General features: G+C 36.4%; 1 protein-coding gene across 9 annotated transcripts in view; it reads right to left on the minus strand.

Annotated features, from left to right (window-relative positions):
• Positions 1-22,985, minus strand: part of SOX6 (SRY-box transcription factor 6) — a 366,018-nt gene that overhangs the window by 218,678 nt on the left and 124,355 nt on the right. For 8 of the 9 annotated variants that reach the window (XM_042813506.1, XM_042813507.1, XM_042813505.1 and 5 more), the window contains one exon: positions 10,323-10,566. In XM_042813506.1, the coding sequence (XP_042669440.1) occupies positions 10,323-10,562 (240 nt within the window). In that variant the 5' untranslated portion in view covers positions 10,563-10,566. Of the gene's footprint in view, positions 1-10,322; positions 10,567-17,318; positions 17,432-22,985 lie in introns of those variants that run through there. The other variant, XM_042813508.1, reaches the window with a different exon arrangement.

The raw sequence follows: 22,985 nt of genomic DNA on the forward strand, positions 1-22,985 counted from the left end.
AAGTATATCTTTATGGTCCAGATATCCTCAGTAGACTTTGTGTGTTGTCTTCCCTACAAGCTGGTTGCTTCTCTTTTGCATTAACACATCAGATATCCTCACTGGAAGATCTGGAGTCCAAAGGTTTTTATTTGCCTACCGCAGTGGTGGCATTTCAAGACTAGCCACCATTAATAACTGAAATGAATAAAAAAAAATTTGGAAACAGATTATGATACAAAATTAGAGATGAATCTGACTGCCAAAGAAACAAAATGTATGATTTTATATCTCTAGCCTTCTCCTTTGCTGTTCTGAGTCAGATTTAAATATGTTTCAAGTTGCAAGGTATTTCCCTCCAAAGATGACTGAAATTGAAAATCTTACTGTCCAGCAGCTGAACCAGAAACTCAGCCCGGACCACTATTCCAGCTGCTTACTATCCAGAAGGGACAAAATCTGAATCTATTTTTGAAATGTGTGCATTTAATATCAAGGTAAAGGACATTCTCCCTGTACGCATTTCCATGCCAGCCCATTAGCACAGTCAAAATTTTATTGCAGATTATTCAACACACTGTGCTTTGTGTGTTTGGTTAAAATGTCCTTACTATAACAGATTAAATACCCATTTATAGGCATTAAAATTTAAGATAATGGGGGGAAAAAATCTAAAAAAAAGCAACAAAAAATCAGATGTGTAATGCATGACTACTACAATACCATGAACAGTTCACACAGGAATATGCAGCCAATGCAAGAAATCATGCTTTTACTTAGTTCTAAGACCCCACTTACCACCTAGTCATATTTAAATGAGAAAACATGAGCATTTCCAATGCGATATGGTCAAAGTTTTCCATTCATCCTTGGCCTTTTTATTAGTGGCAGCATTCTTTTTTAACCAAGCACAATGTTGCTTTGAATATGGCTATTTCAACATAAATGGCTTTATCAGTTTTCCAGGCTGTGTGGGGCAGACTACAAGAGGCCAATTGGCCATTCCTTCAGCATTTCTGTGAATGGTTTAAGTATAGTTTTACTAATGGCAGAAATAATTCTGAACAATTACAAACAAAAGCCAAATGAAGTTGGGGACCCTCAAATAAAGTTGGGGACCCTCTCTGTCCAAATGAATGTTATTTTCTTCTGTTATAGTTACATTAAGATAATATGTATAAATATTTTGACACATCCCTTGCTCTGACACAATGATATTTTAATATGAACATTCACTGTTCCAAATGTTACACTGGTAAGATTCTTTAAAAAGAGAGCTGCCTAGTTTCTCTGCAGAAGAAGGAAAATCTTATGAGCTGTTCTGTTTTTTTGTTTTGTTTTCTTTTGGTTTTTTTTAGTTATTTCTGTTAAAAGGGGATTGAACAAATAATCACTACTTTTACACTAACAATAAACTACATTTTTTGTGTATTTAGATTTTAACAGCTCAAGTAGCTCCGTTTTCCTCTAGTGGGTCCATTAGTTTTAACAGTGCAAATGAGGGAGTCCTGCGGTAATCCATATAAATAAGGGTATTAATATTTTTCATGTCAAGAAGCTGATGTTTATAGTAATATCTGCACACCAAACCATGACCCAACCTGTGACAACTTTTTTCAAGCCTTTTCACTTGCAAAACAGAGCAAACACATAAAATAACAGTTCCATAGATGACAGACTGTAGGCTAGAACACGAGTAAATATTCTTTCTTCTTCCCCCAAATACCCTAAGCACAAATGATCCCTACATTTAAGGACTGAGAAGAGGCACTCTGCAGTTGAGTGTGGGACAGGTCTCTCTTTGGAAGGGTTAAGCACAGATCCTTAGATGCAGGAGTACACGAGGCTGTGGATTTTAATAATGAGACATCACTGACTCTTTTCAGTGTCACTCTGGGTAGGCAGCATAGCTTCTGCCTCAGAGCTGCTCTCTGAAATTGAGAAAAGAGGAAAACTTGGGACCTGAAACTGTGGGCTGTACAAAGGCAGGGTCATTGTGTTATAGTCAGCAAAGTAAGAAAAACTGCCGTCAAACTTTGATTGAAAGCTGACAACTGTAATCCTACTTAATAGCCAGAGAGAAAGCTGTTTCTGTAAGAGTTCGACTGAATTTGCAGGATGAATGGCCAAGAAGAAGCAGAAAGCAAATATTACTAACATAAAATGTGTTAGCTGAATTGCTTATTTCTATGTGGATGAGGCTTTTCTGTTATAAAGGGATATTTATCTGTCTCTGTATTGAATGGGACACATGTAAACACCCCAGGAAAGTTGGATATCCAGAGTGGTTTTTATTCCAAGTACTAGAGGCATGCTGGCACTTGGAACTAGTCTGGAGTTAACATATAATGAAAGCAAATGTTTACAAAATCATTTCCAATCACTACATTAAAAAAGGTTTCCCATTTTGAGGAATTTAATTAAATAGAATTAAGAGAAATTAAAAATCTAAGTGATAATTTCCAATTCTCATCTGCTTTAAAAAAATAGGAGTTTTATTAAGGAAGATTTATTTAAATCCAAGGCTTGAGAATGACTGCTATGAGCTACCGAGAGAATATGATTTGTAAAGTCTCAGCAAATTATGCTAGTGGGAGGGTAAATGGCAAGTAATGGAATAAAACCTCAAGTCTTTAACTCAGCATTTACTCTGATATAACTTACACTGATTTCACTGCCAGAATATAGGCTGAATGCAGTCTTTTAAACAGCTTGCATTTCACCATTTATGCTTATCTAGAACTCATTAAGAACTTATACAACAGCAAACATTAGCTCTAGCCCAAGTAAGGATATACTGAAGAATTAAAAGAAGAAAAAAAGATAACACTTACTTAGGTAAAAGGTTTAAAAATGGGATGACAAGATAATCAGGCATACGCAATATGAACATGACCTTATGAACAGGTCAGTGCAAGACTAGATACCTTTTTTGGAATAGGCACAAATTCTTTGTTTGATGTATAATACGGCAACTTAATCACTGCAACCCCTTCAAACTGAGCTGGTGGAGCATCTGGAGAATCCAGACTCCAAGTTTTCGGTAGAGAGATTTCTGAAAAGAAGGTTACAATTTAAAAACCTTCTCTTTACAAATAAGAAAGGCTATGAAAAACATCGACAGACATTTTGCTCCCATTTCAGAACAAAAAATCACCTCAAAATTATTAGATAAATAAGTTGATCGGTCATTTTTATACAGCATACAATTTGCTATCAAATTATATGCACAAAACTCTGTACTTTCTTAAGAGTTAAATGCTGAGTATTTTTTTAATCATCCAAATACCATATGCTTTAGCTCCCTGTGTTTAGGCTGGGCAATAAAACACAACAGTATTGAGACTTTGTGCCCTGGATTTTGGTTAAATGCTCACACTAAGTAAAATGTAATGGAAGAACCATTTGTAGAATGAGTATTTAGATTTATATTCTCATCTAAATTGAAACTAAAGATGCATTGTGATTAGTCCCAGCTGATTAGCACTGTTTACCTTTTCAGTAAATAAAGACACATACTTTATGATGTATGCTGCCAGAAGCTGCCAAATCAAACAAGGACTGTGTGGCTTGGATATTCCAGACCACTTTGTATATATCCAACTTCTTCCTATTAGGTCTTCATAGCTATCCAACTTACAGCTAGATCTATTAGAAATATCAGAATAAAATTTGTATTTATGTTTTTAGCAATATCAAATGCACATGGAAATCCTTCTCTGTATACAGTTACATGACATCTATTACATGTTTTATGTTTCCCTGTTAGCATTTGCAGAGGAATGCATGCAGGAAACCAGCCTGCTGCAAGAGTACTTGTATTTCTTTAAGGTAAACACTGATGAAACATTTGGAAGATTGAAATAAAAACAAGACATTTATGAGACATAAAGGTATCACATAAAACTGTTGTGAATTAGAATAACATTGGCTGAACCCCAGAACAGATAATCCTTATAAACATGCAGGAATGTTGTAAACTGTATATGAATGTCAGTGATACACTACATTAGGAGATTCATATTACACTTGGTGCTCTGTAAGTCTCGGTCACTGGATTTTTCATGGCCTCAAAGATTAAAATAAATATAAGTAGTATCTTTCCTTCCTCCATTAAGACATGTTATGTACACAGTTTTATTATGCTGGACAGAGATACCAAAGTCTGTTTTTTCTTGAGCTGTCAAAGTACAAAAGAAATGCAAAAAGTCTTTGCACAGATGTAGTAAAGTGTTGGATTTTATCTTTTGGCAGGTGCTCAATATGCAGCCCACATAATCACATGTTAATGACTGGAGTATGTTAATCAGCATGCATACCTGATTCCTTCTTGCCCAAGGAAAAAAATTTAACAATTTAGAGCATGTTAATGCTCCTACTTTTGGGGGAAAAAAAAAAAAAAAAAAAAAAAAGTGTCAATACACAGAACTGATTTTAAAACTCCTCAGAATTTGTTTTATAAAAAACAATAGAAATTTTAAAATAAGGGAAAGGAATAAAACGTCTACAGGTTTAGAGATGAACGTATGCTACAAAGCCTTTGTGCAGAATTCAGGTGATGATCAATCCTATTCAAACACAATTCATCCCAGAACGTTGGACATTTGTAAACAAAACTGAACTACACAATGTCAAAATAAAAATAATGAAAAGTACAACAAACGCAAAAATGAAAAACCGCTTGACTTTTCCTAAAGTAAATTCAGCACATTATGCACTATACTCCGCACACTTTTAGGGAATTGTTTTATTGTTTTTATTTGAAATGTAAACATTTTAATGCTCCAACTACTAAAACTGAGTACGTGATCTTTCCGACCTTTACCTGTACGTAACATGACAGTTGTCAGTAGTTCTAATAAAGTCAAGCCAAGCATATACTTGAATGCTCTTTGAATCAAAACACTGTGCTATTGCATGCAAAATAATTTATCTTTCTAGTTAGATAAAAATTTCAATGCACTACCTGACATCCAGAAATAATATCACAAGCGCTATAGAATTGCTTTCAATCATCACGAAACTCAAATTTGTACAAGCAAGTAACAGCTGCATGAGCAATTTAGCAGATACAGAATTGCTAGAGTTTAGGGCATTTATATCTGATGCATTTTATATGCTCATATCCCGTCAAAAATGAACTAAAAATAAAAATTCAAAACATGTAATTGTACCTGTAACTTTTAAGAATTTGAAGCCATGAATTTATACAACAACAAGTTCACAGCATTTAGCACATGCAAACATTTTTCAATGATTTTTCCTGGAAATGTGAGTTTATTTTCCACAAAAGGAAGGACTTTCATCAAGGAAAGTTAATAGCACAGATGCATGTGAGAACAATGCCTGTTCTGCAGCAGACACTACGCACCTCTTGAATGCCACCCATTTCTGTCTTTCTGATACCAGGAGTTTTGCTAGAGCTATACAAAATTAAATTTAACACTTGGTGATTTAAAATGATTTAAAAATAACAAATACGGATACAAATCTCTTTTCCTCCTGCATATGCAAATCTGCCATCAGTACTGCTGAAACGGATATGCCGAGACAGTGGAAAGGTAGCATGCTTTTCACTTTTTGGCAAGAAGTCAACAGAAGACAGGGTTGACATAACTACGAAATATATGCCAATGTTCCCATCTGACATAAAACCCAATTAAAAAAATTTCATTTCTAAACCCAAAGGGTCTTTGAACAATGTTAAAAAATGCATGGGGAAAAGTAGTACATATATTTGATGATGATGAAATATGTAACTTACTGTATATGTATATTTGTGTGTTTTTCCTCAGTCATAGGGAAATAACACACATTCTTTAGACTTTGCTTGCAGCTGTGGTTCCTCCCAACAGCCTCTTTCCTTAACGCTTCATGTAATGGTAGACGAAGAAGCTGCGGATGCCCTCATTCTGTGCATGCACACACTGTCTGCACACTGACTGTGGTGGTGGGCAGGAGAGGAATACCAGTGGGAAAAGGGCTTCCGCTGTTCTTGTGTTCCTCATACAGTGATTCTCAAGGTGCCTGTAAGATCTTCAGAAATCCTGCCTTTTACCAGATTGCCATAATGGGATTAGGGTTGGGAACACAATTTGCCTCTCTCTTCACAGTTTCAGAAGGAAAAAAAAACCAATTTTAAAAAATCTGAAATTTGGAGAAAGATTCTGGCTTTCAACCCAAGCTATTCTATGACTGTGATTTCACTATGTTAAAGCTGCTTAAATTTACTGTCCACAAAAAGGACCACATCTAGCCCTTACAGTCATGGCAACACACCAACCCATCTCTTTAAGTGGATCAGACTGCTTGTTCATCTGATTTTGTAGCTTGTTGTTGGCACTGCTTTCTCCTGGTAGTTAAAGGCAAAAATTAAAAATCTTTATAATTTACCTGTTTAAATCTGTTTAAGGCTCTGTATGACGATAAGGAGCATCACTTATCGTCGCTCTCCAGTGAATAAAGCACAAATTACGATTCTCCACTTCTTTACATAGCTGCTAATTAACATAATATTGGGATATAACAATTCAATTACTATTATATTTAGCATAAGTTAGTTCCGTTGGCTTTTCATTCTCATCCTCTCTCAGCCTATTGCCCCAAGAGAGCCAGCTTTTGGATGCAACTTAGAAAATCTGTCTGTTACTCAGTGTCCATGGGAGAAGGCAGAAGAGTTGCTTCCCTATTATCTTAGTAACACTTTGACCCCTCCCTACTGTTCAATGCAGCAAAAAGATATGTCCTCAGCCTAAAATAGCATTTATTTTCTAGTTGAACTACAGGCAACAATAAATACCCACAAGTCCAGGTATTTTCTATGTATTTTATATGAAGTTATAGTTAGAAATACACATATAAATCCTTTCAGCTCAGCAATAAGAAATTACAGGCCTAAATCTTTCAGTTGTTTTATTTTCTCCCCACTATACCATCAGATTGGCTGGTGATATGATACCCGCACTGTAAGTCATTACAGGTCTGACGTTACAGTTGTTACACATTGCTGAATCTGTCAAATGAAAAGGGAGCACAAAGGGAATTTCCAAATGCAGCTGCTATTTCCCATTTGTTAAATCCTTTTATTACACCATATAAGTACACAGCTGGGAAATACTACAGAGTGGGAGTTAAAACAAAATATTTTGGCTTCCAGACATTCAGAATACACAAAGGACTCAGTGGAAAGCAATGCCTGATATCAAAAGGGAGTGAAAGTTTGAAAACATTTCTAGCCAGTGTAGGGTTTTTTCTTTTTTTTATGATAATACACAATGCAGTTTAAAGGTATCTTATATTACAGAAAGTGCTGCATAGCACAAGTATGAAAGAAGAAAAACCTTGCTTATATTTTTCAGCTGAATTGCCCTGCTAGAGTATCTTTTTTCACCCAGCTTCTGTACAGCCCTCGTAGCATGTGTGCTCTCAAAAATTCCAGTGACATCCTTAGTAGTTTTAAAGGCACAAAGGAAGCGGGATTTTGTCCTTAATTAGGTATCACTTGAAAAATAATTTTTTTCCTCTCCATATGTCGACACAGCATTCTGTGAATTTACTATCTGCTAACCAGGCAACACACATTATTGATGCATTTTAATGACAGCACCAATGTCTTTACCTTTAGGGTAAATGGAAGGAGCAGGTGCTTCTTCAAATCTGCTTTGAAAGGATCTGCCTGTGAAAGGTCAGTAAGCACTTACCTTCTGGGAGTTTGGTTTTATTAGGTAGAAAACTAGTCGCTATCTCAAAACTGTCCAACCCACCTTCTAGAATTTGCCTCTCAGGAAAGAAACTCCTATCCTCACTTAGAGGAGTATAAAATTGATCTCATCAGATCCTCACTTAGAGGAGTATAAAATTGATCTCATCAGGAAAATTGAAAGCCACTTCTGAATTTTTCCTAGCAGTATCAATGCCTGCTTGGAGAATGAGGTGTTTCAGATAAACTTTGCACAATTTTAATTGAGGCTTAAAAGATTCCTCACTGAGGACATAAGTAAGGAAAAAAAGTCAAAAAGGTTACCCTAGATGACAGTCCCCCAACAAGAAAAAATATTTTTTATACCACTTCACAGCATTGATCTAACTAGTGATCTAACTCACCTAACTTGCGAACACATTGGAATCTCGCTTACATTTTATATCTCATTTAAGTGCAACCAAATAGCATGTTTGAGAACTTAGTTTTTCTAGCCAAACCTTGTAAAGCTTTTAGCTAGGCAAAAAGATCTGTTTGGTTTAGCTGAGAGCTACCTAAATAAGGATGACATGCATTCACCACAAGATTTGACCCAAGGGAATTGTGGAAACTTTTAATGATTTTCAGGACATTCATCTACGTATATGACGGAGTGTTCACTGAAAAAAGGAGGGAGGAAAAACAGAGTGCTAAGTCACTCAAGTAAAGTTTATGCACCTGCTCTGAAACACGATAAGCTGGGTATTGATTCATGCTTGTCCAGAGGTACAGCAAGCGTTGACATGGTAGTGCAGCATTAAGAAGGAAAACACAGATCGCACTCTGGTGCTGTAAGCATAAGCTTAGTTTAGAGCCAGTGAGTACAGACAATCACACAGCACAAGCTTATATCATTTTTGCTAATATTTCAAGTCAAAAGAACAGTCTGGATAAAAAGCAAATGCTTTGAGGGGCTCCCAGAGGTTAAGAATACCTATCTTTCTGAGACACAAAGTCACTTCATCTACAGTATTAGTGTTCTAAGACTGAAATTCCCAGACTGCACATGCCTCATTGGATGGGAAAGTGACTGATGAATTCACAGATTTATTTTTCATCAACAGATTTGATCAACACTTTCTACTCCATATCCTGGTTGCCCTCCTGAAAACGCAGAAAGAGGTTAAATTTTTTCTGATAAGCTTATTGCATGATTTGGGCGAAAGAATGACCTTCCACCCAAACTGACATTCCAGTTGAAAATTCTGCATAGAAGCCATATATACAACTTAAAACCTTGCAAAATTACTAATCTATAATCATTCTTCTTTAAAGCCATTTTTACATTTGCATCTTTTAAACTCTTTGTAAAAGTAGCCCATAGATTTAGGAATATTTTAGACCTATACTAGCTTAGATAGTGCACTACAGATTAGGCAACACTTCTCTAGTTTGGTCTGATAGTCCGAATCAATTAGATTTTGAGAAGAAACTAACAAAATCCTCCATTAACAGAATAGATATAATTTAAGTGCTATTATTTACTTAACACTTGAATTGTAGGTAACACAAAATGCATGAGGAATTCCAGCCTCTATGTTGATTACTGAAATAGAATTATTATTTCTCCACAAATTTGAAATATTTGTTAGAAATGTAAAAAAAAAAAATCTACAATTTTTTATGCTAGCTGCTGATTTGCTCTGAAAAAAATCTCAAGACTTCCTCAGTAAATATCTGCTTATAGATATTTAATGAAAATGCAGAAGAAATTTTATGAAAACACATTAACTGCGTGAACTCAGTGTTTGTGAAAGTCACTTTATGGAGAGTGTGAAATTATTATGTTCTAAATTTACAGCACACCTGGGTGCTGCACATACCTTAATTCTGTTCCTCATAAACACATTCAAGGAAAATAAATTGAATGAGATGCTGTGCCCATTCAGTCTTGATTCAGTCTTTTCGTTTATTGCAGAGTTTTGGGGATGCATAAGGACAGAATTACAACTGCAAAATAATTTTAAGTGGTCTACTGAAGAGAATACAGACAAAAATTCTGATCATTTCTAATGTCACTTGTATGGAAACATGATCTGGAGTATAAAAGTATGACATTGTTACTCAAACACATTTCTCTTTCACAAAAAGTTATAATTTTCTATAAATATAGCAGGATGATTGTGTCAAATAAAATGCCAGCTTCTTTGTTGTAGTATGAAGGTGTAATATTGTAGGTTTGGTGAATTCCCTTTCTGAGAGAGAAGTAAAAAAACACATTAAAGTTTCTTCCTTCAATGCAACACTTTGCAGATGACAAACAGTTGTGAGCTATACCCTCCTGTCAGAAATTAATGCTTGAATATATGATCTAGAGAGGTTATGGCATAAATCAAGGCATGAATGAAAACATGATAAATAGATGCATTTCCTTTCCGAAGGTGAACTCATCAAATGACCTCATTCATATAGACTTGTATACTTAATAAGATTATACAGTTATAATTTACAATTATACCATATTGATGCTGATCTATTGCTAACACGAACATTTAAAAAGCTTCACACACTTGAATGATTCTACTGAACATGTCTTTCAAAACAGAAGCGAACAGCCTTTTAGGATACTAATTTAGAAAGCTGGTTCAAGAACTGTGAAACTCACCATTCTGTGTTGGGCTGAGATGACTCCATCCCACTCGGCATCTTGTTGGATGGTCGTGACTAGAGTTGGTAGCTCCTCAGAGTGAGGTTTGTTGTGCATTACATTATGTAGAGGCAGATGAGAGGTCGCGTGCTGATCACTGTTGCCCTCTTCCTTGTCTCGTGATGCTAAGTCCTGGGTCATTGTTTCCTCTCCATCAGCTGCACATGCAAATGGAGAGGTAGCCTGCTTGGAAGACATTCTTCTGCAAAATAAGGAGACAAAAAGAAAACATTTGTGTCAAACGAAAAAATCAAACTCAAACAGCCCTCTAAACACACGAGATAGAAGGTATAGAAGGTACGCTTGCCTGCATCAATTAAAATTAATCATACGCAGTCAAAGAAATTACTCTTATAAGCACAGATTGGGGGAACCAAATCCAAACCACTGAGATGAAGTTTTCACTAACGTCCAGTGAGTGTCAGGGTTAGCAATGTGATGTTATTCTATTCATTTAGACTTGTCAAACAATGTAATTTTCTCTAGCCAGGAAAAAAAAAAAAAAAGAAGTTAGCTTACTGTTACTTTCATGTTGATTCACCATAAGATTTCAAGCTTTAAACTCTTAGTCATATAAGTAATCTGAAGGTTATAAGCACATTTTGGGGGGAGAGGGTCCCACATGTATTTTTAATCTCTTTCCTTGCAAGCAGAAGCTATTTTCTGCAGAGATAAGAATTTTCAAGTCCATTTCAGATTCTTCAAACCAAGTCCTTTTGCTGTTTGTTTAAAGTTGTATCCGATCCTCACCTGTTTAAATTTTTATCTAGCTTTACGTTTGGAAAATGCTGAGATGTTAACGGGGAAAGAGAATGGTTTATCAAATGGATGGATAATAAGTGATTAATCTTTTACAGTTTGAACTAAAAATCTGAAACAATTATGTTTCATCGAGAGCAGGATATATTTCAACAAATTACATTAAATGACCTAAAAGTCTAATGAATAAATGCATTGATTTATGTTAAATGTCTCTTTCTAATAATGGTCTCTTACAGCCATCACATATGGAAACACTGCTCTCACCACATGAAAATATAACTGCACTTACATGAAAATATAACTGACTTCAACACAAAATCTTAAAACACTTTGTTTAAAATTTCTAATAAGATTAACTGCAACTGTTAAAACTGCCATTAATAAACCTGAAAGTAGACAGTTAAAATATATTAGCTATTTTCCCAGATTTTAGTGACTTTAGAATATCCTGGACACTGAAACTGCAGAGAAGCCAAGGAATAAGATCTTCACCTTAATTGCTTTTTAACAATAATTGATTTCATACCATTTCTTTAAAAATGCACAAATCAGTTAACATGGGAAACCACATGAGCATTTTTCAAATTAGCAAATCATTAACTTGCTAGTACTGTTTCTACAGACAAATAAATACTGATTAAAGGGGCTAGAAATCTGAGACTAACAGTTAAATTTACAAATCTGTCACATGCTTTCATGAATATTACAGAGAAGGAAATATCAAGTGCAAAGAAAAATAATTAAGTTAATTCCAATTTAAAAAGTAGTTTTTATGTAGCAGCCCATGTTTCACATAGGATTTAACAGTTAATGCTAAATTTCTCACAATTAATGAGTGAGCTTGGATTTAGTATCCTACAGTGAAAAAAAATTAATATAGGATCAGCTAATCTAATTATGTACAGTTCTATATAAAAGTATTACAAGCTTTGAAGTGCTCGGAGACATATTAAAACACTGATACCTATTTAGAATAACAATTCTGTAAATAGAGATAATCCTGCCTCTTAAACTCGATACTGGCGGGGGAAAAAAACATTTGCATTTTCTTTAGAGAAGCCTAAGTGTAAGTTGCAGTCTAATATCAATGCTGCCAATAAGCAGAACTGAGGAATTTAAACCGTGTATTACATTTGTACTACGCTAAAGAATTCGTGTTGATGCTGCAGAGAACATGCCAAGAGTTCAGCAGCCGGCATTACTGCATCTACTTCAAAAGGTTCTGGCTCATAATTGCTGTGATCCAAGATAAAAAAAAAAAAAAGGTTTACTTTCCCTTTTCTCATTAAAATGGTCATGTTAATGTAATCACTCACATGAAAATATAAGTAATCTTACTACGCTCTATACGATTTGAAAACTAGGCATTAAAACTGAAAGTCACAATGAGGGGTTTTCCTTGTTTTCACCTTCTCAACAGATTTGATTCCCGTTTCAAACCGAACGAGCTTCTGCAAAAAGCAATAGCTATGGCTGTTTCTTCACTATAAATTAATCATGACACAAAACTCGAAATGAAAATGTCTCTTAAGAATAATTTCAACTACTAACTGCACCAATGAATAATAGTGCACAATCCTAATTAAACACAACTCTGCAGCTGCAAAAATAGGCTGAATCTGTCCAAAGCTACGAGTTGGCTTTAAAGGCTGGTTTGTTAGGGACTGTTTTCTTAAGGAAGGCTGGGCCCTCAGTCTTAATCAGCCAATAAATTATTTCCTGCAATTACATTAAATAGAAAATTATCTTCAAATTGGGAATGTTAATTGAAAATCAAAATTCAGACTGAAGTTTAGAAATTACATGCTGAATATAATTAGTCTAGAAAGGCTTCACCTCTATTTCATAAACAGGCTTTTGGTATTTCCTCAAGTGACCACTCAGTAAAGCTATCTGCTGGTAATGTGCTCGAGTGGAAGCACCTTTCCCCTGCCATGTATGCTAATAGACTTCCCTCTTCTTCACCGTGGTTTAAACATATAAATACAAGGCTGTATTAATGTTCTCTTCTTAATTTGATTGCATCTAGAAAAGGAGATATCTTAACCTTAAAAATCAAATTGCATTGACAAAGTCACATTCACTACCAATCTCAAGTCGTGTCCGGCAACTGTTTTCTGCACCAGGCTAGCAGAATGGGTCAAGAGCAGACCTCAGGTGCTTCTGAGCTCCTCCAACCTATTTCCTCCACTACTGCCCTTTGGTCAGATGCATTTTCATGCTGGCATTTTACTGTTACCTGTAGGCCCGGAGCCTACAAAGAGGAACTCAGCAGGACCCCAGGCACCAGCTCTCCTCATCGCAGTTTTCAGAGGCCTGTTTCTCTTGTCCCTCTCTCCATAGCTCTGTTGGAACTCCAGGAGCTAGTGCAGCCATCATGGCCAGAGGTCAGCACTTCATGTTTCCTTTCCAGCCTTTGACTGCTAGATTTTAAACACTAGGGTAAAAGGGACAGAGATGCAGGACCCTGTTAGGTCAAAGCCTCCAGCTGCTTTTCTCAGCACAATCATTAACTAAATCAATACCCTCACGTGTACAGGTATTCCAGGGGTCCCAGGTTATGCTCCAGATATTGATTGTGGCAAGATTATGACCAGTTAAACTGTATGAACTGTATAAATTGTGTGACTGGGTGTCATCCAATGACTCCCAGCAGGTTTTTACTCTTTGCACATTTGGTTTTACTTAAACAGGAGGAGTCATTCCATAGAAGTCCATAAGGTCCAAAGGCAGAATTCAGCCAATAACTCAAGGCCTTATCAGACTGAAGGGAGAAGGATCCGGATCACTCAAGTAGTTCATAGTAACATCAAACCATAGAAGAGGTTGTGTTTAAACATTTTAATGTTGAACCATGAGCACAAAAGCCAGTCCAATTTTAAGCCATTATAATTTCACAATTTTACATTTAAAATATTCAAAACGCATTTGCTAAAATCTCCAGTGAAAGAAAAAAAAATCAATATTAATAGTAAATATGACTCGTAAAAGGTATCTGAAATTTACTAATTTCCATTATAATTTATTTTTCCTCCTATTATCAATTAAATTCAAGCAAATGATTTAAAAAAAAAGAAAAGTTTCTGATAAAAAATATCTCCCTAGTTATAACCCCTGCAAACAGGGGTTTATAATGGAAGTGCTGACACAACCCTAACTACAGCAGCGCAAATGGTGCCGCTATAATACACAAAATCAAGTTCTATTATTCTAAACTATCCTCGCTCGGGGGGTTTTCTTTACTGTGCTCCCAGACAAACTGCTGAAGCATGAAAAATTTAAATGCAATCAAGTGGGTCCAATTCTACTTTACTAGAACAAGTGTCTACAGTGGTACAATCTTAAAAGAAGATGCAACAGATTTGTTTGGTGCTTTTCTTTCTTTTTTCTTTTTTAGCTGTTTATTTATAATACTGTGCAGTGGAGATAAAATAAGAGAGGAAATTACACTCACATTATATCAGTATATTGATTACACAGCACACAATTAGAAAGAAAACTACATTGTGAAATTGTTGCTTTGGTTAAATTGACAGATTAGCTGAACACTGCAATCACTAAAGGTAGAAAATATACCTAATGGGTATGAAAAAAGGTTAGAAAAAGCCCTAATTATCTGGAGTCCTTTCACCTACTCAACTTCGAGAATTAGAAAAAATCTGCACTTTGATTTTCCAAAACTAGAATAAATTCTGCCTCATTCTGAACTTGAAGCTGAAAAAGAGTGGGATCTTTTACCAAAGGCAAGGCTTGGACCGCATTTTCAGCCAGCCTCAATATCAAGACAGTAAAGCCAAAACAGAAGGGCTAACGGTTTCACCTACGTAAAACTAAAGAGATGGCTTATTATATATATGACATAATTTATACGTTAATCTAGAGAATAAATTGTCTCTGCTCCAATGAAGACTACCAGTTAGATTCTCAAAGCATTGGTTTTCTTTTTTCCTACAGACATTGTGTTATACCTTCATAAATGCAATTATTCTTTCTCTTTACTTTTTTTTTTCGAAGACATTTCTATGGTTTCTCCTTGTCTGTTCTTTTTTTAGATAGAAGCTTTATAATCCATGATAACTTATAACAGTGGTACAGTAGACTAGTCGGTATTTCAAAAGCACATAAACTAAGCAATAACAACGAGGTAAATAACAAAGCAGACCTGTATTTGGCCAGCAACAAGCCCTGCTCCATCCTCTCAAAGCTTTCAGAAATGTAAAGGCGTGTCTACACTGCAGCCACACAAATGACAGCTTTGTAATTCTGGAATATCCAAACCCATTTTAAACAAGCTCATTTCTGACAGCACTCCAAGTACAGTAGCGTGGTACTCAGATGGTCTAATTCATCCTGCTTTACTGACTGCAGACATAACCCAGGTCTACAGCTCCAACAGTAGATTGGAATCCGATTAGATTAGAAATACATTCACTTACAGAGCTTTTATGAACAGTCTCCATTCCTTTTCCCCAAAGTGCCAGATTAAAGTACTTAAGTGCATGATTAACTGTAAGTATGCAAGCAGTCCACTAATTTCAAATTGGACTACTCTGTTTCAAAAAGTTAAGCACATGTCTAAGTGCTTCTGTGACTTCAGAACTAAATAAATTAAAAGAAACCATTTTTAGACATACTCAAAACCTTTTAAATACTTCCTTCTAAACTTTCATGCTAACCTGGGGTTAGTGAAAAGTAAAAAGCAGCCCCAGCAGCTTAGCCTGCTCTTCCCATCGCTCCAAAAGAGCAACAAATGCTCACACCTCTCTCATAATCTTACAAATGACTTACAGGGCTCTCTCTTACAAAGTCAACAGTCAGATTTGTGATAAAATAAATGCAGTGCATATTCATCTTTGCCTGCACTGCCCACAGCATCCTCTTTAATACCTATGGCCCAGCAGCTTTTTTTCATGGATTCTCAGACCTCCTCTGAGACTCAAGTGTATGCCCATGAAGCACTCCTTATGCAATCTGTTTTGCCATGGAAGTTCATTTAAGTATGGGCCTGATGTAGCATGGGACAAACTGACACTGCTGCACACTACCTGCTGGAATAATTCATTTATTTCTAACTGAGAATTAGTTTACCATATTTGAAACATTCAGGAAAACTGATCATTATTTTTTATGTATACAGATAGCAGTTACAGCAGTGGTCAGACAGACTTAAAGAAAAATGAAAATGCTTTTCCGATAGCCCAAACATTTTGTAGCTTTGCCTCTGGAAAACAATCTTGTGCGGACAAACTAACGTAACTCACTGTAAATCTAATGCTGTAATCTGCCTGCCATTTTAGAATAAACAGCTATTTCCTAAAATTATGAAATCTCATATCTGATTTGAAGGAGCCTTAGTAACACAAATGAACAACTAGTGAAAGACTTCAGTCTCCCAGGGCCCCACCGCCTAACATAAATCCTTGTACACAAAATTTGTATAAAATGACAACACAGCAAAGGAAAAAGTCTCCCACTCTCTGTTTCTTGTTCAGAGTCGCAACAAGGCCTTATACAAATCAGCTCATCTCCCTCAAGCTCTTCCTAGGCTTCATTTTGCAGAAACACTACAAGAATTAGTTACATATCAATCATAAACGACATTTCAATATTAGACAGCTTAAGGTAGTCCTAAGAAACAGTAGGAATTAGCATGAAAATAAAAGTTTGTGAAAATGGAAGTAAATATAAATCAAGAAATGACAGCAGTATGTTAACTGGGCACCCAATTCTCTAGCTCAGATAAGCATCAAGCTAAGCAATACACCCACGGCTTCCAAGATACACAGGCAGAGCTATTCTTGCATTTGTTTTTCCAAACCAGACAAATTACAGTTCTCTTAATAGATATGAATACGAGTCACAAAGTTTGACTTCAGGTTCAAACTTCCTCAAGGCTCACAGAGCTTGGAACAACTTTTTACAGTACTTCTTACTCATGATTAAACAATGTGAGAGCTAGCAGCCCTTTGGAAATTTTTTGGAAAGCCATTCTCTTTCTGCCATTAAAGTAAGCTGTTCCAGCCATGTAGCCACAATAAAATATTAGGGGTGGGGAACAAGTTCCTGGCTATCCATCCAATTGTCGAAAACATTCAAATGGATGCAGCTAAACAGCCTCACAGCCCATGATGACTTTTCAGTGAAAATATGAAGTGTTTACTTGGAGTCATAAAAGGCAAAAAATAAACCTACCTTTCTAGAAGGCTAACTGTTCCATTCTCTTTATTTACTGCCAGGAGTTTTCACTGAAACATGCCAAAGGTGAACTCGCATTGAAAGTAGTAAAGGGCAGTGAAAGAATAATCATTTAGCACCTGGGCTGTGCTCATCTTCGCTCACTGAAGTTAATATTTTCTATAGTTTATATTTAGCTGACAATATTCCTGTCACTTTATTTAAACAGCTTGAGACTGTTCTTTGGACTGGAGCTCATATGCCCTGGAATGCTTTGACTCATGAATTGTTTCTCCTGATAATGTTACATCACGTAACCACCTCTGTTTAATTGGTCAGTATTGGCCTCTCAGTGACGACTGCCTTTAAAGTCCTATGACTACACCATGTGTCTCTGGATATCCAATTTCCTACTGTTGGAAAAAGAAAAAAGGCAGTACTGACTTCCAGCTATCTTTACCAATAACTATGAGAACAAGAGGGAACATGCCAAGAACTTATCCATCAGCAACTTATTAGGATTTGTTGTTTTAGGCAGCAAGTAACAGAATATGCAATATAAATAAAAGCAATTGTTTATAATAAAATTAAAAAACAATGGTTGCTATAAATAAGCATTAATTCACATATTTTAATGGAATAGAATAACTTAATTGTTTAGATAAAGGATTACATAAATGGTTTTGATAAAGGATGACTAAAAATACTAAAAATTTATTTTAGCACATTTAGACTTGGAGCTGAGAGTGTATTCAAAAGACTAGATTTATTTTTTTCCCTAATAAAGCCTGTAAAGAACTTGTTCTAATAATTCAAAATTCTTCTGACCAAACCTAAACCTGGAGGGCAAGGAGTTCCTGAAAGGTTCATTAAATCCTCTTAGTGCTCTAGGAGACACCAACTGCAATGGTAGAATACGGCATTCTGACCTTTTTTTATTCCACCAGATAATCTTTAGGAGGTACTAAGATGCCATGTGCTAAGTTACACACTAAATTTACCATCCTACAGGTGCAAAAACACAAGGTCACGTGCCATTCCATTGCACAGCTTAATACAGAAGTGAAACGTTTTGTTCCCAGTCAGATTTCCTGCCCCTCCCTCTTCCCAGTCTTCTGAATTCTGGTTTCTCAGTCAAGCAGATCAGCTCGGCCGGCACTGAGGAGTCTCAGTTTCAGGCTCCCCTGTAACCAGTTGCAGTAAACCACCTAATTAGTACCTCCACGTAACACGAAACAACAGCTCTGCAGTTCAGTTACGGATTGTCTTTTTAATCAAAACCTTACACTACAAGTCTAAAAACATTTCTAGCAGACAAACTATTTCTGATTCAGCAGAGGTTACACAAGCATCAAGGCAGTTAAATATAGGTGCCAAACCATATTGCCAGGAGCTCTTAGTGCTGTGCGGTAGCGTTACCTGACAGCTTGGTGAATATAAAATTACTTGTTTCTCCAACTGAAGACAATCAAATTGTCACCTTCTATTGTAATAATGCCCAACTGGGTGATAGGCAAAGTGCCAACATAATTACTAGCAAGAAAACAAAACGTAACAAAAATATCAAGTCTAAATTTCTCTAAAGGGTAAACACATCCATCTGGCTATTCACAAAGAAAGGTAGGAGGGATTTTATTTTTACTGTCAAATATCGTAGTGCTATTTAGCAATGAGATTTATATGCCTTTCAGTAAGTAAAAAATAAAAAACAAAAACAATTAAGGAAGGTGATTCAAGACACAGTAAAAGTAAGCAGAGCTGTGGTAGGATGGTACCTCTGTATATTTAAAGTATTACAAGTGTGCATGAGTGTGTATCTGCACTGTGATTATTATAGGCTCACATATATGAGGATTCATACAAATTAATTCCGACTGGCATATGGCATACTTTGGCACGAGCTATAAATGACGTGCCACTTCTGTTTATTTACTTAAATGACTTCACTCTAAGAACTGAAAATGAAGTTTGAACTGCAGACTGCCTCAGAGCTGTGACTTTCATGATATTAAAAACCTAAGAAAATGTTTTGTAGGGGGTAATCTGACTACATGAGAACTAACTTTTTCACTGTAGTTTTCTTTAGATTATTTAGCAAGCTTCATAGTCAGGAGTGAAATTTTGGTAATGGAGAGATCTCATAACCAGAAACTGGTTTATATCTACAGTAGATCTGGGCATCCTACAAAATATAAAAGAGTATCCAGGGCAGGGTATATACTTGAAAAAATATTTTCATCTAGATCACAGAAATGAAGCTAAACTTAAATTCTTGTTGAAAAGCTTGCATTATAGAGTGATACAGTGGATTATATTTTCCTATATTAATATTCTAGTCACAGTGAAAGTTCTTGAACATTCATTGATGCAAAAGCACATGCTTTCTCGTACTTCTGAAGTTTTACCAGTACTGGACTAATTAAAAAACAGAGAAAAGACAAATATGCAAACCCAAGACTCTGCCTTGGACATTGTTTTTTCTCTGAAGGAGTACTCAATAAGGGTAGCAAGGGACAAGAAGCTTTTTTCCACACTGCCCAACCACACCAGTGTCAGATGCAATCCTAACCCCTGAGGAGAATGAAAGCACAGTGGCTTTCTTCGTTAGTCCTGCAGAAAAGGCTAAGGCTCCGTGTACCCAAGAACACCACTGGCAACTGGTTACAAGTGCTGTGTGCACAGGAACTTGGCTGCTGCAAGGTTCTCAGCTGGCAACATCACTACCAAAAGCCTGGGCCTTCCAGCTAAAACATGAGTGCAGGGTTAGGCCAGTGATCCTTGCTCTTGTGCGCTATGCTGCATCACACAACACTGCACCTCCTCGTCTACTGCCTTCACGACTAGATACACTCCAGCTGACTCTCCCCATTGTGGCACTGTTTGCAAGGGGTTACGCAGAAAATACAGGAGCACACATCAGAATATGGGTCAGTGGGAGCAGAGGGAAAAATGCAGTACGGACCCATGAAAATTATGATGTCACAAACATTTTGATCAGATAAAACCAAACTAATAAAAATGCCATACTTCCTTTCCACAAATGAGGAGCTGAAGTTTTTGTCACAATCCTTGCAAACAGGCTTTCATGAGGCAGCACTGTGCACAGAATTTCTTTGGTTTTTGAACAAAGGCTTCTACAATCTGATCTTCACGTATGCACACAATGGGAACCCTAATACGTGTTTACAGATCCTTTACAGAAACCACCTGATTTACCAGTGAGCTGCAGCTACTACCGGGATAAAGGATAAGTTTTAGAAAAATATTACAGGGGATACCATGCCCAGCTGAAACTACCTGGGAAGTATTCCAGAGATATCTACCTCGGATTGGCATTGTGGTCAAGAACAACAGCACAGTAACTTCTCTCCTTCCCACCAGCCCTCCACTGCTTAGGCTGCACAGGTGTGAGCAGATGGGACACCAGTTTTTAATGTGAATTCATTTCCACATGTAAAGATTAAGACAAAAAGAAATAATTGAAACAGCCTAAAAATGCAAATAATTTGCTAATGCAAATGCAAATAAAACATTATATCCTCTATTAATTAAACTAACCAGTTGTTGCTAAGAAATGTAAACAATTTAAAGTTCAGTGTATTGAGACTTTGAACCTCCTATCTTTTTCATACAGCCCACTGATGAAATCTATACCAATTTTCACTGCCTTTTCCTTCTAAAGCACCCTAAATAAAAATTGAAGAGTTACTTTATGGAGCACTGGAACAGGCTGCCCAGGGAGGTGGTGGAGTCTCCTTCTCTGGAGATGTTCAAGACCTGCCTGGATGCCGACCTGTGCGACCTGCTGTAGGGAACCTGCTTTGGCAGGGGGGTTGGACTCGATGATCTCTGGAGGTCCCTTCCAACCCCTACAATTCTGTGATTCTGTGATTCTACTTATAGTCTTAGTGGGACATACAATTTCAAGTATTTTCATCATAATTTAGTTAAATCAAATCAGACTCTAATACAAAGCAGCTTCCCAAAGCAAAGTTTTTTATTATTATTTTTAAGGGCTTCATTAAAGTGTTTGCAGAGATGCTGAAAAGAAACAGAGAATACTTAAAAAGTAATGGTCAGAAGGAAAATTGACACAGCACCACCATTCAGCTTGGAGAGAGCTAGCAGATTCTGCATACAGTGCTCAGAAACTGTGTCAACTAGAAAGGAAGCTACAGAATTTCCCTGTCTTCTGTGTCAGATCTACAAAATGCCACAAAATTGTTAGGAAGAAAAAATTTGCAGTAACTGAGGACCATCAGCTATCTAATTTTCATCTGATCTGTAATAAGTAGAAGGAAACATGCAAAGCAAAATCAGTCGCAAGGGGAAAGGTGAGGAGTGCCCAAGCTCTCCACTGCCCCCACATTTCCAAGTGCTCAAGTTCCATTTTAGTATTTCTGTGTGCCAAAGAATACCATGAAGCATAACTATGAGAATAAAGAGAAAACCAAAACCCAGCACATGAGCCAAAGATCCAATCCATTGAAGTTGTCCCTAGATAATTAGGAAGCAAAAAAAAAACCACCCAACTGTCTAAAATGCAAACCTAAAATGCTGTCAGTGAGTGTAAACGTTTTTATCATTACCATTTAAATTCAATTGGATCCCTTAGAAATGATTTTAGCTGAAACACTGAAATACTCTATTATAGCTTGTGATGCAGTATGTTTACCATTGAAATACACAGCTCTCTGTTGTGGTTTTCATCTCTGACCCATTTTTTCCTATATTTTAAGGATAAAACATATGATCTGCATATGTAAAGAAGTCTTGTCGTTTCAAACAGTGTCAATTTTTGCTCAGGGCTATATTTTGTAACAGTTTCCCACTTATGTTTATTGGTAATAATTTATAATAGTCACGCAAACAGTACATCCTACAAGCAGACTATTCTAATAACAAAATCTAACAGTTTTGTTTTCTTGTGCATATTTGCTGATAACTCAATTATCAATTAGAAAAGCATTGCTATACAGAACGTATAGCTTTACAGACATTCAGTGGGTACAGCCAACATCCTTGCCATGTACCATCAGCAAAACAGTCCAATGTCTGTGGTTTTAAACCAAATAGGAGTAAAATTGAAAAGAAATGGATCTTTTAATCTAGAAATTATGACACAAGCATAGAATTGTTGCAGACTTTCAAGTTTGGTCCAGATCCTCAGACACTGTAAATCAGAGCAGCTGTACTGAAGTTAATTGAAACCTCTTTATTCAGCTGAAGATATAGCCTTAACAACTTTTCTTGGCATAGAAAAAATCAATTGGGCCCCACTGCAACATGAAATGACTGTGTTTACAGTGAAAACTTACTACCATTACTTTATTACTGTGGATCGTGTGCCATGATAATACTCCTCCAACCACTCATCAAAGATAAATGCAAAATGTGGTAAGGCACACTAATGACTATATGTATTTCTCTCTTTGCTTTTTCAACCTATTCCTCTTTAGCCAATTCAGACTAACGAGGTCTCTTTGCTTACACAGACAAGCACTTTCAGAAAAATTACAGAACTTGTTTCTCCAACTGGCAAACGTGCCAACATCAGACGATAATTCTGAGGAGAATCAAACACATGCAGAGAAACAAAACCAGTTTTAGGTTTTAATTTGAACACGGATTCTTATGTTACTACTTGGCAAAGCACTGCAGTCCAGCAGCTCCCACAGAGCAAGG

This window comes from Centrocercus urophasianus, unplaced genomic scaffold, assembly GCF_019232065.1.
Source record: "Centrocercus urophasianus isolate 14NV4802_14NV808 unplaced genomic scaffold, USGS_Curo_1.0 seq_14, whole genome shotgun sequence".
In the NCBI taxonomy this organism is placed as follows: domain Eukaryota; kingdom Metazoa; phylum Chordata; class Aves; order Galliformes; family Phasianidae; genus Centrocercus; species Centrocercus urophasianus.